The 16,083-nt window shown below is 45.7% G+C and overlaps 1 protein-coding gene across 2 annotated transcripts in view; it reads right to left on the bottom strand.

Moving 5' to 3' along the window:
* Positions 1 to 1,958: 1,958 nt before the first annotated feature.
* Positions 1,959 to 16,083, bottom strand: part of SLX4 (SLX4 structure-specific endonuclease subunit) — a 31,529-nt gene continuing 17,404 nt past the window's right edge. For both annotated transcript variants that reach the window (XM_065644956.1, XM_065644957.1), the window contains exons 10-17: positions 15,796 to 16,075; positions 14,794 to 14,882; positions 11,637 to 11,783; positions 9,721 to 9,890; positions 6,442 to 8,897; positions 5,329 to 5,428; positions 4,640 to 5,095; positions 1,959 to 4,077 (exon numbers count right to left, since the gene is read on the bottom strand). In XM_065644956.1, coding sequence (XP_065501028.1) covers positions 3,747 to 4,077; positions 4,640 to 5,095; positions 5,329 to 5,428; positions 6,442 to 8,897; positions 9,721 to 9,890; positions 11,637 to 11,783; positions 14,794 to 14,882; positions 15,796 to 16,075 — 4,029 coding nt within the window. In that variant the 3' untranslated portion in view covers positions 1,959 to 3,746. The remainder of the gene's footprint in view (positions 4,078 to 4,639; positions 5,096 to 5,328; positions 5,429 to 6,441; positions 8,898 to 9,720; positions 9,891 to 11,636; positions 11,784 to 14,793; positions 14,883 to 15,795; positions 16,076 to 16,083) is intronic.

Below are 16,083 nucleotides of genomic sequence, written 5' to 3'. Positions count from 1 at the left end.
CCGAGCTCTGGAGACGCGTCGGGACACCACAGCCGAGCTCTGGAGACGCGTCAGGACACCACAGCCGAGCTCTGGAGACGCGTCGGGACACCACAGCCGAGCTCTGGAGATGTGTCCTTGGCGCAGGGCCCTCCCGAGAGACGAGGACCTGCCGATGGCACCGTCAGGCTGCTGGAGGGTCCCAGGTCCCCAGGGTGGGGACGTGGCCTTGGTGGTGGGAACGGACCTTGGGCTTGAACTTAAATCCTTCGCAGTCTCAGTCCTTATCAATCTAAGGTTACAAGAGGACTGCTTGGGCAGTGGAGCAGCTTGAGAGGAACGTGGGCAGAGGTACTGCAGGTACCTCTGAAACCCTGTTCTGGGGGACAGGAGCCGAGTCCCAGAGATGTCTGTACTGAAGGCTGCGTCGCCTCTCCCAGGCACGTTGTGTCTCATTAAACACAAGCAGCTTATATGCAACGCCTCTGAAAGGAATCTTGTGCGGGAATGATTTGAACCATCACCAAAAAGCAAACAAGTACATTTGAAATGCGCTTCCAGAACAACTCCAACTTCCCCTGAAGAACAGCCGGCAGGATTGCTCGCAAATTTATCGTTTTGGTATCTGAATGCTGGCACTGTAACAGCATACCTGGGTTCTGTTGGGCACAAGGGGAAGGCACAGCAGGCACCACTCTGTGCTTTACAGCATTCTCCCATTTTAGAGTTAATCTGGCCCCTCCGTGGATTTTGCCCATGTCAGAGACCACAGTGATGGATCACACCCACTCAAGAAATGCCATTAAGACAGGGTTGACTTCTGGAGTAAGTGGACACACAGAACTGTGCCCGTGTACTAAACCAGCTCTTTTATCACGTGCAAGATTATTACATAAACATCCGCAGCACAGCTTTTCACAATAAACCTACTGAGACTATTTTTTCAGGTGGGAAATGTGACAATACACGACCCAACACGGTATCTGTCATCATCCCACAGATCATTTGATTGCCACAGCGAATTTAGAAGCTGTGTTCTCCAAAGCTCACTCAGAGCTCACAAGGTACATCTTGGTAAGACAGCAGCTTTGTGCAGTGCCGGTTACATATCTGCTCCTTTTTTCTACTTAAAAAACAACATCTCGGTTGAAAAAGGTCTCTTTTTTCTGCAGCCTTGGAAGTGTTACCACAAACGGAAGTATCAAAATATTTTGATAGCTGTTACTACACAGTTGGAAATAAAAAATTATTACAATATATTTTCTAAGATAAATGAGCCTGCATGAGGAAGGAAAGAAAACACAGAAATGTATATAAATTGAACTGTGGCAACACATTATCACTGGCAGATGGCAACCAGTGCTAGCTTGGGGAGGCACGCTTTGCTTACAGATAAATGAAGCAGGCGAATGAATAATTGCTTTCAGATAATTAGTAGCATGTGTCAGATATGTCCTTGTGGTCTTGAAGGCTGTAAAAGATTTTAAATCCTTTTCTCATCATCTGAGAAAAGTTTTTGAACTACAAAAGACATCTCATTTTGTCAGCTTCAGCAAGAAGGAAGCATCGAGGTAAACCTCTGCAAAGTGGTCACCTCCAAACCCTGACAGCACAGATTTTTTCCACATTAGGCAAAGACTGCTCAGTTGCAAGGTTTAAGGATGACAGAGGCATTTCAGTGACTAAAATTCAGATTTTTTTTCATAACATGCTAAATGTTTTTTTTAATGACACAATGCTATTTGAATGATTGTAATTTATATCCACTGAACTGCGATACTGGATTCATTGAAGGTTAAGATGTTATAAAGAATTGATTACAAAATCTTTGATCATAAATGTAAGTCTTAGCTAAAAACAGAGCAAAAAAAAAAAAGACGGGAACGGATCTTATTTATTTTCCCATATTAAGACTGGTAAGTAGAACCGAAGCTTTTTCTGTGTACGGAGTATGTACTTCAGAGATAAATACTTGGTACAATGAGGGAAACAACATTTCCTAGAATCCCACTTAAGGCAAGCCTCGTCCTTTCCATGTAATGAAGTCATATCCTGGCAGCTCTTGCACAAGAACGTGGTGAAAGAAAAGTGATGTGACTGGCAGGGAAGAAAACCATCCCAAATTCCCCAAAATTCACCAGACATGGCAGAAGGCTTTGCTAGGAGGTCCCCAACATTACATGTGCCATGATACCTGACAGAGGAGGTTCACCAGCAGCCCCTGCAAAGGCCAGAGCGACCCGTCTGCAGCCCCCACACCTTCCCCCAGCCCTTCCGTACCTTTAGGCTGCGCAGCCCCGATGAACAGGGCAGCTCCTCTCTCTCCGGGCAGCAACCCACCGTTCGTCAGCTGCTGCCAGGTGGTGTCTCCCGTTCCATGTCCCCTCGGTGCCTGTGACAACTCCTCTTCCTCCTGTTCTCTGCTCAGGGGTTCAGCGGCGCGGGCACAGACTGCAGACTGCGGACTCTACTGCTCTCAACTAAACCCAACGCTGCTGCTTAGTAACAACCCCCCGAGTCTGTCATAAGGCATTACTTATAGTTTATCATTAGTACCTTCCAAGTTGTTTATTGCAGATATAAATCAAATAAACCCAAGGACATACAGTATCAAAAATAGAAAAATGTTTGTATGTTCCGAATATATAAATACATTTAGAAGCCTGGCTTATCTTTCAAAGCGCTGTGTCTATTTTGTTGAATGAGACTCTTTGCAGACTCAGAACTGCCAGAACAGACAAAAGTCAGATGATGATGTGAATGTCAATACATATAAGATGACAATTTAGGGTCCAAGACTCCCCCAGGAGTCCCAGACAATTTACAACCTAAGATCAGTCATTTTGGAAATAGGACTGACCAGAAAAGTGGGTTTAGATCACATTATATTAATAAGAAGTGCTGAAGAGATCCAGTGGTCACTATAACACTCCGAAAAACATCTCTGTCAAGGAAACACTCAAGCTACACTGACAAAGGAAAGGTGCTCAGAAAATGGAGCAGATGGTATTTTTAAGACAGATGCAGCATCCAAGTGAACATACAGAATGGAAAGTTCAAATCCAGAGGGTTTTCACATGACATCTGGTGTCACAAGGAGACTACAAAAACACCTCCGCTGTTTTGCAGCCATTTAAGAAACACAGATTTAGGTGTTTTAGCAGATTGAAAATTGAACCAAGGACAGAAGAAAGGCGTTGGATTTCCACAGTGCTCCCTGCCTTAACAATCAGCAGGGCAAATCGTATGCTGAAGAAATGAAGATGGAAGTCACTGGGCTCTAAACACCAGTGCTTTACGCAGGGGAGAAGGGACCAGTTTCTTGCAGGCGGGTTATTGTACTGAACACTGGAACATGTGAAGCACTTCACAGCCCAAGGCCAGACAAAAGGTCTTGGCAAGTGTCACTGAGGGAAGCACCAACACAAAGAAAAGTTGGGGACCTAAAACATATTAGAAAAATGGAAAGGAAAGAAAAGGCACAGGAGAAAAATTGGAGGTTAAAAAAAAGGCTTCAGATGACCTGCATGCTGAAGGCAGGACAGCAAATGGAGGAGTTTGTGCAATTGGGAGCTGAGGGCTGGGAACGGGAGCTCCTTCAGACCCACTGTGCAGCTCGTCATCAGGACAGCAGGCCACAAGGAGGAGCAGCGCACCCGCCGATCACAACACCACTGCTAGCACCAGCCTGGAATGGGGTTTCCAGCTTAACAGGAAGGCATTGATCTACAAAATTTTCAGGATGGAGGAGGAGGCTCCATTCAGTATCATCTCCTCCGTTTTTTGTTCCCTTTTCTCTTCTGTTCCTTCTCTTTCCGGGCTCCGGCCGTGGTAAATGTGATACAGTGAGCATCTACAAAGTCCAGCAGTTTTGCCTTGGAAATTTTAATGCCGTTCTGTTTCAGCTCTGCGTGCAGCGCAGCGAACTCAATTGGCTCATAAAAGAGAATCTTGTTGTACAGGGCAGTGTTTGAGCGGATGTAGCACCTTACAGCCTCCAGCTTTTCTTCTTCCTGAGCTGCTGCTTGAGATGTTGGAAGCTCCTCTTCCTCCTCCTCAGATGCAAAAGCATAGGCTTCAAATCCATTCATGAAAGAACTAAAAGCAAGATCAAGTAGACCAGAGATGAAGGAAAGAACAGCCCATCAAGGACAGCACCAGAGCTCCCCAAGCCCTTGGTGAGCACCCCTGTGACTACCCGCTGTGGGATCACAAACTTTCTGGTATCAGCATCCACAAAATGAGTGCAGGAAAACATGCCATGTGCTCTGCAACCCTCCCCATTGCAGAGCGACAGCGCCGGTCCTGCTCACCCAACCCTGGAGCTGTCTGGCATTCCTTGCTCCAGACCCACAGCTCCTACTGCCACCACACTGCGTAGTGCTGTGCCGTCCTCTCCTGGTCGCTCTGACTTGCAGAGACCAGGCATGCCAGATTTGAGCCTTGCCCATATGCAGCCACAAGAACTTTTGCGTTCTGAGAATAGCTCACCAGGAATTAGACTAAAAACCCAAAGCCTACTTCTCTTATTGGAGCGTGCTGACCTTCAAATGACACGCCCAAGGAGGTGACGTGGCCACTGCAGGCCACCTCTGCCTCATTCCTACCTCATCTCTGTCCTGCACCACTGACTGTTTTTTTTAGTATTTTGTTCCCTTACCTCTGTGAACCAAAAGAGATGTTGCTTCCATCCCCTGATGCTGAGGGCATTGGTTCCTCACCATCGGCTGCAAGAGACCATCTCTCTGGAGATGCAGATGACTTTTTCTGCTCTTTGGCTCCTTCTGGATGATGTGTCCTTTTAGTTCCCTTCTTGGGTGCTGCATGGCCTGTTTCACAGGATCCAACAAGGTCACCGTCATCCCTCCCCACAGGGACCACTGAAGAAGCTGTAGCAACCTGCTTTTTTTTGCCCACAGCCCTCGAGGCAGCAGCACGCTTTCCACTGGCAGTCCGGCCTGCCTTTGGCTGCCTAGAGCATTTGGCCTGGGACTTCTGCTGGGGAGGCTGGGAAGATGAAATTTCATCCTCAGAGTCCACGTCCTGGTGAGTATACTGGAATATCTCCTTCAGCTTCAAAACCATCTGACGTTTTGGGAGAGCACGAACTCCAAACCTGAAAGAGAAAGGTGGGAGCTTAAGTGAAGATAACGCTGCACCTTCCACTGTCCCAGCTCAGGAAGGGGCTCAGCCCAGGAGGTGCAGTGGTCAGCTGGAAAAATGTGACGTGACCTCAAAAAACTCTGGAGCTTCACCAGTGTCTCCAGTTCAGCCCAGGAGATTGCTTTCATACCACCTGCCAGCAAGTTGCTGCTCATAAAGAGACGTACTCATGAAGGTAATGCTAACCTGCTCAACTCCTCCTTCAGCTGTGGGGTCTCCATCATGGAGTAATGTGGCATCGGTGTCACTGGAGTGCTGGGAGTCTTGTTCTCCTGACAGGAAGGTTCTGCAGTAGAATGAAATTACCATGGTCAGGATTAGTACAGAAAGGACTTAAAATGGCCGATATCTTCCCTTCTTAGTGGCACTCTAATATTGCACAATAATTGTTTAAATAGCACTATTTTTCTACAAGCTCTTCTAATCATTACTCAGCTTTATATTGGGCAGAACAGTCAACAGTTTGGGTTTTTTCTAAACTGGGATACTTGTTTTTTATTGATTTTAAATCAGAAAACAGCTTAAATTAAGACATATGTCCCATCTGAATATGAAGCCCATTCAGGGCTTTGTTAGAACAGGCAGTGTTAAAAAGCAGGTTTACTGAATTCTGTATCCCCCCAGGAAGAAAATTTCATAATAGAGGTTTTCGGAAGAAAATTTCATAATAGAGGTTTTCAGAAGAAACTGAGCAAGTCAAGCTCCTGGGGTCCTGAGTTAGATACTGACTTAATGATACCAATTAACTGGTGAAGCAGAGTCTCACGCATCATGTTCTAAACACTTGTTAAACTAATCACTTAGTACGTCATAATTAATATATTTAATTAGATACTATGAGATCAATTACTGGTCTTGGATGGAAGGAACTACCCTGTTCCCCAGGAAATAAGACCTACTCCAAAAATAAATCCTAGCATGATTTTTCAGGATGCTCAAAATATAAGCCCTAGTTACAGTTAATTTAAAAAAGTCAATTTAAACAGTGTCCAGACAGCTATACGTGTAAAAAAGTATTACGTTTTGGAGCAAAAATTAATAAAAGACCCTGTCTTATTTTCAGGGAAACAGGGTACACAAGGACATGTGTTGGGCAAACAGAAGCCTGTTACAAGGGCCCAGACCCGGCCAAGGGAAGGCAGCCCAGAGCATCAGCAGTTTTGCAGGAAAGCACACATGAAGCCTGCCCATGGGCAGGGACCCTTTCAGTGCATCAAGTGAACCACAGGCAAGATGACCACTTAAAATGAAAGTAATTTAACCTAATTCAATGAATCTGGTATCCATGCAAGTGCTTACCGGGAGTCTTCATGGGATCTGTCTGACAGGCACCTGCTGCAGTTGACAACCTCTGAGACAGAGGAAGCATCTCTGGAAATTCATCTTCCTCTTCTCCATTCAAATCATCCCAGAGTCTGGAGTTCAGGTAACTTGGTCTGCTGCCCAGTGATGAACATGCCTCAATAGGACTCTTTTCAAGACGGAGCAAAGTTGTTCTTCTGCCAACAGGACTTCCTCGGAGAGGGGTACTGCCCTTGATTTCATGTGTGTGGACTGGGCTCTCCGACTGGTCATGCCAAGAGCCGGGTTTGGGGCTGCTGGCAGTGCTGGTCATTGCACGGCTGATTTGGTTGGAGTCCTGGCTGGTTCCTTGGACTGGTGACAGACACTCAACATGCCAGCAGTCATCAACGGGGATTGGGGGCTCGTCACAAAGCAAGACGCTACTACTCACAGAAGGCAGACTTACTTCCTTGTCACTGTCCTCTATCTCAACCACACTGGTATCTGTTTTATCTTCCAATGACTGCTCATGGCACGGAGGCACAGGTTTGGATAAAAATGAGATATTGGCACATCTGCTTTTCATGTTTGTGCAGCCAGGAGAGGGGAGAACTGGATCCACTGGAGAAACTGGTGGGGAGTTCTTGGAAAATGATCCTGCTGCTGGGCTGCTGCGAGGGCTCATTTCACTGGCTGAGATCTCCATAGGCAAATGTTTGCTTGACAACGTTGTTTCACAAGCTTTTGTTAAATTTCCAGGCATTTCATGGTTACTGTTAGCTGCTGCTAAGTCCTTTGTGCTGAGTTTAGTTTCTGGAGTCTTTAAAGAATTAATACTTGTGACCTGAGTCTGTGTTGAGAAACTTCTGCTTTTGCTCAGAATCGGCGTGTCTGGCACTAGCCAGGAGCTGTCTGTACCTGGAGACATTTCATGACCGAGACTTTTTGCAGGGCTCAGGTTTTGACTCTGTTTGATCTCCATGCAAGCATCTATTTGTCTGCTGAGCAGCAACTTGGTGGACATCTTTACATCACTACTTATATACACTGTATCCATAATGCCACATGAGACCTGGGTTGATCTCTGCTCTGTTTCAGTGACTGGTGAGTTATGTTCAGGTTTTGGTGTCTCAGGACCTCGTTCTATGTTTACACATTTCAGTTGCTCAGGGATTTCCATTTCTTTCAGAGCAGAGCCTGATTCTGGGGACTGGTCTTGTAACTCCCTTTCATCATCAGAAGATAAAACAATAACATCACTCTCCTTGTCCCCCTGAGCTGCAGCATCCTGAGTTCTGATGACCGGTGATGACAACACAGGGACATACGTATGCTTGTTTATATCAATGTTGGGAAGCTCTGCCAGAGAAATTGTCTTGTCGTTTCTTGATGCGGTATCCAGCTCCTTGGCTTTCTGAAAGGGTACGTCATCAGTCAGGAATGATTTTTCCTTTTTGTTTCGCTTTGGTGTTGACACACGTTCTCCGGCAAACTCTCTGTCTGATTTTGGAGATGCAGGTGAAGAGCCAACAGCAGGAAAAAGGGGCACATCATAAAGTCTGGGAGAAGGACTCCCATAAAAACAATTCTTACCTGGAGAGAGGTCTTTCTGTGACTTGCTGTACAGAAACGAATCATTAACATTGCCATGTTTTTCACTAGGAGCCTTTCCTGATTCTCTGATAACTTCTTTCACTGGGGAAGGCTCACAGTAGGCTCCCTGAGTTGCAGAAAACAAGTGTTCATAACTTTCATTTATATCAGCATCACCGTGGAAGCTGGGAAACTGGTTTTCACAGTGATCTGCCCCATTGTGTGAGACCTGAGATGACTTGGAATCCTTCACACCTTCACATCTCCTAATGGTCTCTCCTTCATTAGCGGTGGCACCATGGGATGCTACGTCCCACTTTTGAGGTTCACTGTGGTGAGGCACAAAAGTGGTCTGTGGAGCACTCACATTCTTGCACCTATTTATATTCTGCATTTTCTCTTGTGCAGACGAGTCACACCTCGATCTTTCCACATCATTGTCATCCTTCAGATCTTTGAAGTTGTGGCTTATTGAAGCAGATTCAGACCTCTTTACCTCTTCCTCATCAGTTTGCTGGTTTGTACCTTGGGCTGCCTCAGTATCACTGCAGATGCTGCAGTCTGTTCCCTCACTCGTCTCTATTTCACCTTGAACCATCCTTCTCTGAGTTGCAGCAAACTCATAGATTTCCTCCAGTTCCTGTTCACCCACTCCATTGTCATCTTCCTTCTGGCATTCAGGGTTCAGCATAGCTCCTTCTTCCTCATCTTCACCCACCCACACTGACTTCAAGAGGTCTTGGAAGTTCTCAGCTCTGTCCTCACAATCTTTGTCATCCCTCACAGAGATAAGATCATCTTCTGAATCTACTCCAGAAGACACCTGACTCTCTGCAGTTTTGTTTTCGCATTCTGCCATCAGTTCCCTCACACCAAACCTGCAAGGATATAACAGTAATGTTAGTATTTTCCTCCTCCAGTATTTCTTCACCATTTGGCTGCCTGATCACTCTTGTGAGCCTTGTAAAGCACTTGCATGAGGATGCTTGTTTCCTAAGATGGCCAAGATCCATTATACTCCTAAAATATGGAATTGCCTTTTCCAGGTGTCACTCACACGAAAGTATCAGGCTCGCTCTTCCTTTTTTATGTTTGAGATTTAACAGCTATATGACTACACTGAATCCCCTTTGCCAGTTGCACTAGTGAGAGCCCCATGGCATGGCTGGGGCTGGATGATGTCTGTTGTGCGCAAGCTTCACGGCATTTTGGAGTGACAGGGCACTCCTGCACATACATATTGGTAAGACCCAACCACTTCCTCCGTACCTCAGCAACTGCTCCTATTTCAAACTCTTTACTTAGTGCGCACCTAGGATCACAACTGAGAGTGTGGCAGACACAACATGTTAGTGTTCTGTGCAGCCGATACATTCTGCAAGTGCTGTTCAGATAAGTGCGTCACTAGTGCAACGCTTTGAGAATCACATATAGAAGATACGCTCATCATCATCATCAGCTGCTAATAAACATCCCAAGACAAAACTCTTGGCAAAAGTCTGCTAAGTGTTTACTGAACACAGAAAATCTCACACAGATAGAACTTGAAGAGACACTAATGGAAAATATGAAGGTAGGATGTTCTTAAGTTCAAGTTTCATATAATGTGTAAGCAGAGGACTATGGAATATGTAAGCCACCAAGTTGAAGTCTATGTGTCTGAAAGCATGAGGGGGCCCAAAACAGGCTCATGATACAAACCTGGCAGCCAGAGTCCCGACCTGAGGCAGCACCCCAGCAGGGATGTCAGCATCAGCAGCATACAGGTATCGCAGGAATGCACACGCCGCCTCTCCTGTCACGTCGCTCAGCAGCACACGGCGTGTCTGCGCGTTCCCATCCTCCTCCACTAAGAACCCTTGGCTGTGAACCTGGGGTGGGAGGAAAGCAAACCAAATCCATTTGCTGGTAAAGAAACAACACCACCAATGTTCTCATTCCCATCAGCTTATTCCTTTAACTCACCAAAGTCCTACCCTGGGACCAGGACGTGGTGCCTCAGAGGGAAGCTAAGATGACCAGTTATGCAGAGCTTCATATGGAACAGGCCATTTCCTTCCTGACCCTACAGCTGCTAGCATGGATTAAGTTTGACTCATTGTTTTAGTCACACACTTGAAAGATGGTCTTAGAGTTCTCCAGTTAGTTTTGGAATCAAATTACTTCCCAGAGCACAATTTCTGGAGTTATTTACACCTCTCTACAAGTGAGCTTCCTCTGTTTCGAATTTACCTACCCTTGGTGCACTGCCAAAACTCCATTTCTCCTGGTGTTTCACAGGAAAGGAGACACCCTACAAAATACTACTGCACTGAACTGGACCATTATCTGTGTGGGTTCAATCTGATCTCAGGTTTTGGCAAAAAAGCATCTCCGGTTCAATAAAGTCTCACTTCCTTTGCAGCCAAATCACGTATTGTGCTATCTGAAACTCTCTTCAGAAAGCCAGGAGATGCCATGCAGCAGAAAACACGAGCTCTGAAGTAATCTCTGACTAATCACGGTCTCTTTGTAACCAAAAAACTTTGATGAAGAAGAGCACTCTCTCACCTATACAGAAAATAAACATGAAATGCTGCTCTGCAGGTGGGGCTTACAGGAAAACAATCCTCTGCAGGAATCAAAAATACAGCATGGGGCCAATCGCACAGCTTTACCCACACAAATGATTCCTGTCCATGCAAACAGTGGATGGGAATGCTGAAGACAGGCAGAGTTGCAAGGAAATAGAAGAGAACATGGCTAACTCAGTTGTTTTTGAAGTCGCTTGATTTTTGGGCACACGCACATTTGCTAACGGTTGTGAAGATTCCTTAAAAATTTTCACATTAAGACTGCTGTATGGCTTACATGAACTTGCTTCCCCTCCCCAAACTTTCATGGACGCCTTAGAAATATCCTGAGTCACCTTGGGTGGAAACTACTGCCAAGATAAAATGAGGATAACACTAATTCCACTATTTCCAAAAGGGCAGCATTAAAGAAAGCTTCTGTTGTTAGGGAGCTGGCTGTACGGACTGGCAGCAGCTCTGTGAAGAGTTCAAATCTCAGGCTCAGTGCTTTTCACTGTCCCGACAGGAGACCGCGCAAGAGCAGGCTGGGAACTATTCAACCCAAAATGCTTCTGGGAACGTAAGAACTACTTCCCTAATCTTGCAAAAAGCACAGTTCAGTGTCGTTACCTTCAAAGCAACTCAGAGTGACAAAACCTCTGTGTAGGTTACTTTCAAGAACTTCCCAGAATCTCTCTATTCCATACTCATGCTTCCCAGCCTGGGTGACAGGCAGGATACACAAAGATGGACAAGGCAGCCTGCATTTGCACAGGTACAAAAATTCAAGGGCAAAAAGCACTTAGGAAGCTTCCTCTGTTGCTTATGGGCAGAATGCAAGGAAGGGTCCTTGCCTGCCCACAGTCCCCCAAGATAAAGTGCCACATTTTCCACCACTTTGTCAAAATTCTGGTTTCCTAAGCTGAAAACCCACTGCAGATCCAGAGGCACTTGCCACCAGGCCCAGCAGTGGTCTGTGCCGATTCTGTTGCATTACAGGATTACAGGTGTGTGCAGTCTGGGCTTTCCTGAAGCAGAGGAGGGAAGTATGTCAGCAGTACTTACAATTTGAATGGCCTGCGGACACCGCGCGTACAACACAAACATGTGGGCATAAAGGACTTCCCCAGAGTCCACTTGGAACTGGACATCACTTAAGTGGGGGTTGTTGACCATTGCACTGAAATCTTCAGCCAGCAACCTGAGAGAGGTCTAGAACACAGAAGGAACACAAAAACAGAAGTTAGGTTACACCTGCCAAACATTTACTTGAAAAATAAGAAGGGAATAACCCAGTTTATCAGCGCTGCTGTGCTGTGGCCCCAGTCTGGATACACTGCCTTTGCCTTCTGAAGATAATCAGCATTATCAACTTCATGTCTTCCATACGACAAATAAGCAGACAAGTCTAACAGATATTTCTGGCTTTGGCTTCCTCCACTTTTTCACAGTGTGGCAATTGTGAAGAAAGGGCAGTTGTGTTGTGTTCTGCTATACTTGTGCCGTCTTGTATTATAGCACATTATCACCCTCAAATCTTCACCGCACCATTTCCTGATGTGGTCTAGCCACTGCCTACAGCTGGCCTCTTGATTTGCTGCCTTCCACCACATTTTTAGGAAACTGTAATTTCCACTTTGACAGACTTGAACTCAGTTCACTATAATTAAAGGAAGACTCAGGGATGGGGTGATGAGCCTTTCTTCTCTCCTTCACTGTCTGGCAATGACAGCTGAGAAGAGCAGCTCTGCAATAAGGGGCCCACATAGAATTAAACTAATGTAGGTGTCTAGTTTGAAGGAATTTATGTGCGTGTTACAGAAACCCCTTTTGAAAAAGAAACATAATTTCTATTATCGATTTATAACCCATAGCTGAAGTTTTGGAGAGGGCTGGTTGACTGAGCTACCTGTTACAGGTGATGGTAAGGTTGGGCCTGGGTTACACTGCCAAGGACAGCAGTGATGAACACAGATTCTGCTCTGGAGCTGCTCCCAGTACGAACCTACACCAGGCCATCTTCTAAAGCTCAGATCCCCCTAAGGAAGCGGTGTGCCCCTGGAGGTGGCCAGTGCTTCAGAGAAGCATGTGAAATACTCTCAGCTCACAGCTGAGAGGCTGTCTGACCATAAGTGTAAACCAGTTTATAGTTAACACACTAATCATTGACCTTGTGCTTTTCAAACCTACTGCAGAGTTGAGGAACTGCAAGTTTTATTCCAGTGAACATATGCACAGGATGCAGTTCCACCTGGAACAACACAGCTCTATTTTATTAGCAGGTTTCTACATTAGCTAGTAGCCTGTAGAAACCCAACCTTTCTACTTGCTCCAGCATGTGTTTGCAGGCAGCCAACACTAATTAGCACCGAAACAGCAGCCCACACCAGAACGCTTCTTCCAGGCCTTCACAGGTGGGCTAGAGAAGACTCTGTGTGTCATGGCAGCAGTGTGGACTGATCTCCAAGGGGAAGACAGGAAGCTTAGTCTGGAAGCTAATCTGATGTTTCTTGCTTTCTTATTCTTGGCAGGTAGGATACCTGCAAGACAGTACCTCAGGAAGCCAGCAAACACAGACTCCTGATGCCGCGTTCCAGGCAGCAAGCCCAGAACAGCTTTCCTGCTGATGCTAAAATTGTGAATTGAGAACGGGGAAATTAAACAAGGCTAGAAACCTCCTGGCTGCACAATTCTCTGTGCGAAGCGAATGTACTGGTCTGAAGACAGCTCCAAGTGGGCATGTGCTCCTGCCAGAAAACACACCAGAACACTCTCTCCTACTGAGACCAGCTAGACTGGACTTCACAGACATGACAAGGGTCTTAAGCACGGGAGGGGGGATGCGTTACCAATGCAATTAATGTATTTGCTGTACCTGGTTACACTGTGACTGTGCTTACATAAAGCACAAATCTCTCCCACTGGCAATCCAAGTCTTCAGCAACACTTCATTTGCTCAAGAAATCTATAATGGGATCAAACTAAATCTGAAAAAATGATCATACTGGTTTTGCTGGCAGCACCTAACTTTCAACAACAGTCAGAACAGTTTCTGTATTGCTAAAGGCTTCTAGTTTAATAGGCTCAGAAGTACCTAAAACAAGATGTTTTTTTCCTACTAAGAATTTTTTTTAATACCTCCAAAGAATATCTAGAGTTTCTGTAACAAGTAGCTGGGATAATCAAGTTTAGTAGATTCCTACTTCACAGAATTGTCTCCTTTTAGAAGCCTCTTAATTCTATTAGCACCATATGAATGTGCTTTCTCAAGGCATCAAAATTTATCTGGCATCAAAAGCTACTCGTTTTCATGGCATGATTATTATCAAACCAAAGATAATAGGTTTCAACAGATAAAGTGGATGACACTGGTAGGAAAATTGAATTAAGAGTGTTTTTATATGCACTTCAGTTGAAGAAAATTGATAATACATCCATGGGGGCTTACACATCCACTGGTGCATCTGGGGGTAAGATGTGATCTACAGAACACTACTGGTTTGATTAAAAAATCATCTGTGACTTACTAGCCTGTATTCTTCACCTAGTCACCATAGAGAGCACACTGATTTTGAAGCTATATCCTCTGATATGTGTTCCCAGAATTGAGGATTTTCTATACAAAACCTTTTAAAATCTCACATTAGCAGCAACCAAATGCTCATGTTCCATGGACCTCACAGCATTCTACATCATCTATCAGGCTTTTATGTCAAATGAGAGAATTTAGTGTGAGTCAGGCAATCCTAGCAAGAATTCTCCCCTCCACTGCAAGGCACGGTGTGGAGAGGAAGGTGACAGGGGAGGAACAGCTCCACTCAGACCCACCCAATGTAGCTGGGCTGTGAGCCTGGAAGAGGCACCAGGCAGCTCCATCCCTCCTGGGCTGTAGGCAGTTTTCTCTTGGATAGCCTGGGCATTAAAGCAGAGCCCTGCCTGATGTGGTACAGCTGCATCTCTAGCCCCTTCCTCCAAATATGTAGGACAAGCACTGAAAAATCCACAGGCCTGCTTGTGGGCATCAATGAAATACTACCATGTGTGCTGATCTCATCTGTGCCCACGATGGCTCCTGAGTGACTGTGAACCTTAAGCATCTCTTTGTTTCTACGGAAAGGAACAGGAAACATTCCATACTTCCCTGAATCGCACAAATGCAATAGCTTCTTTTTTACTGTGCTAAATAAACACAAAAAAAAGTGGAAAAAAGGGTTGTCCTTACTCTTTTACAGCCGCTCGTCAGGAAGCTCTTCTCTTTGGATGGGGGGACAAAGCCACTATGTGGAATATCACTGGAAGTCAGTTCTTTTCCTCAAAGAAGAAAATGCACAAATCACATATAACTTCTTTGTGAGGCAGAGTCATGTAAGAACTCCTGACAGGATCCTGGCCATGACAGCTCCCCGAGACAGCAGCTGTAACCAGCTGGACTGAGCTGAAGGCTCAGCCTCTCCCTCACGCCTCTATCGGAGGGTTTGGCTCTGGGCTGTGACAGCCTGTGGGTACACGAGTACCATCCAGCCACGGGCAGCACCAGCCTACTGCAGATCTGCATGTGCCATAATCACCCAGATGGAGAAACTGCAAATGCAGCACACTTCTCTGCTTTCATACTTCAGTTTTCTTCCAGTGGGATAAAAAATAGGACACGAGTGGGATGGGACATGCCAGGGTCTCATCCTAGCAGAACGCATCCTGGATTCGCATTTCAACCTAGACAAAATGCTCATAGGCCCTAATGCAGCCAGCAAAATCAGAGTTTTGCACAGCCTGAGCCCTGCGCTAGTCTATAGAGCGCACAGAACAGAATGCGGAGCAACAGAAATAAACTTCTCTTTCACCTGACTGTCTCAAGACCTCAAAAGACAGTAGACATAACAGAAAGGCTGTCCAAATAGCTGGGATGAGCATTTTGGCCCAGCTGTTAAACATGCCTGGCAGAAAATACTTTGATATCTTTAAGAGAATTGGAAAAAAAAAATTTAGTTATCTGCTGTCCAGGAATTCTCTTAAATGCTAGGGTTTATGAATCATTTCAGAAACATCATCTTGATTGTATCTAAAGCTTACTGCAGAAAAGTGTTCTCTCCCCAATATTACCTCTTGGATCAACACCAACACCCTGTGGGTGCCCTCATGGCTCACCTAACTTAGTACAGCCGGAGTGTGGCTCTGCGTAGCTGAAGGCACTGGGGACAAGGCTCAGGAAACTGCCAGAACTTACCTGGCTGCTTTGCTGCCTGAATGTGATCAATGTCAGCGTTCCACTGAGTGAGGGTAAGTCCTTCCCTGGCCAACTCAACTAGGTCCTGGAGGGTCTGAAGATCCTTCTGGCTGTGAGACAAAAACTGTCCAGCTTCATGGCCTGACTTGGATTCATCAGAAGTTTGGCCTCCAACCTCTGTGCAAGTGGGCTCATGAGAACTGAGGTCAGGCTGAATTTGCTGGGATACTTTTGGCTGATCAGATCCCACTAATGGCAGAATGTTCTCCGGCTTATGATTCTGATGAA

The sequence above is a fragment of the Caloenas nicobarica genome, chromosome 14, assembly GCF_036013445.1.
Source record: "Caloenas nicobarica isolate bCalNic1 chromosome 14, bCalNic1.hap1, whole genome shotgun sequence".
Lineage (NCBI taxonomy): Eukaryota > Metazoa > Chordata > Aves > Columbiformes > Columbidae > Caloenas > Caloenas nicobarica.
This window is presented reverse-complemented; position numbering and strand designations above follow the sequence as displayed.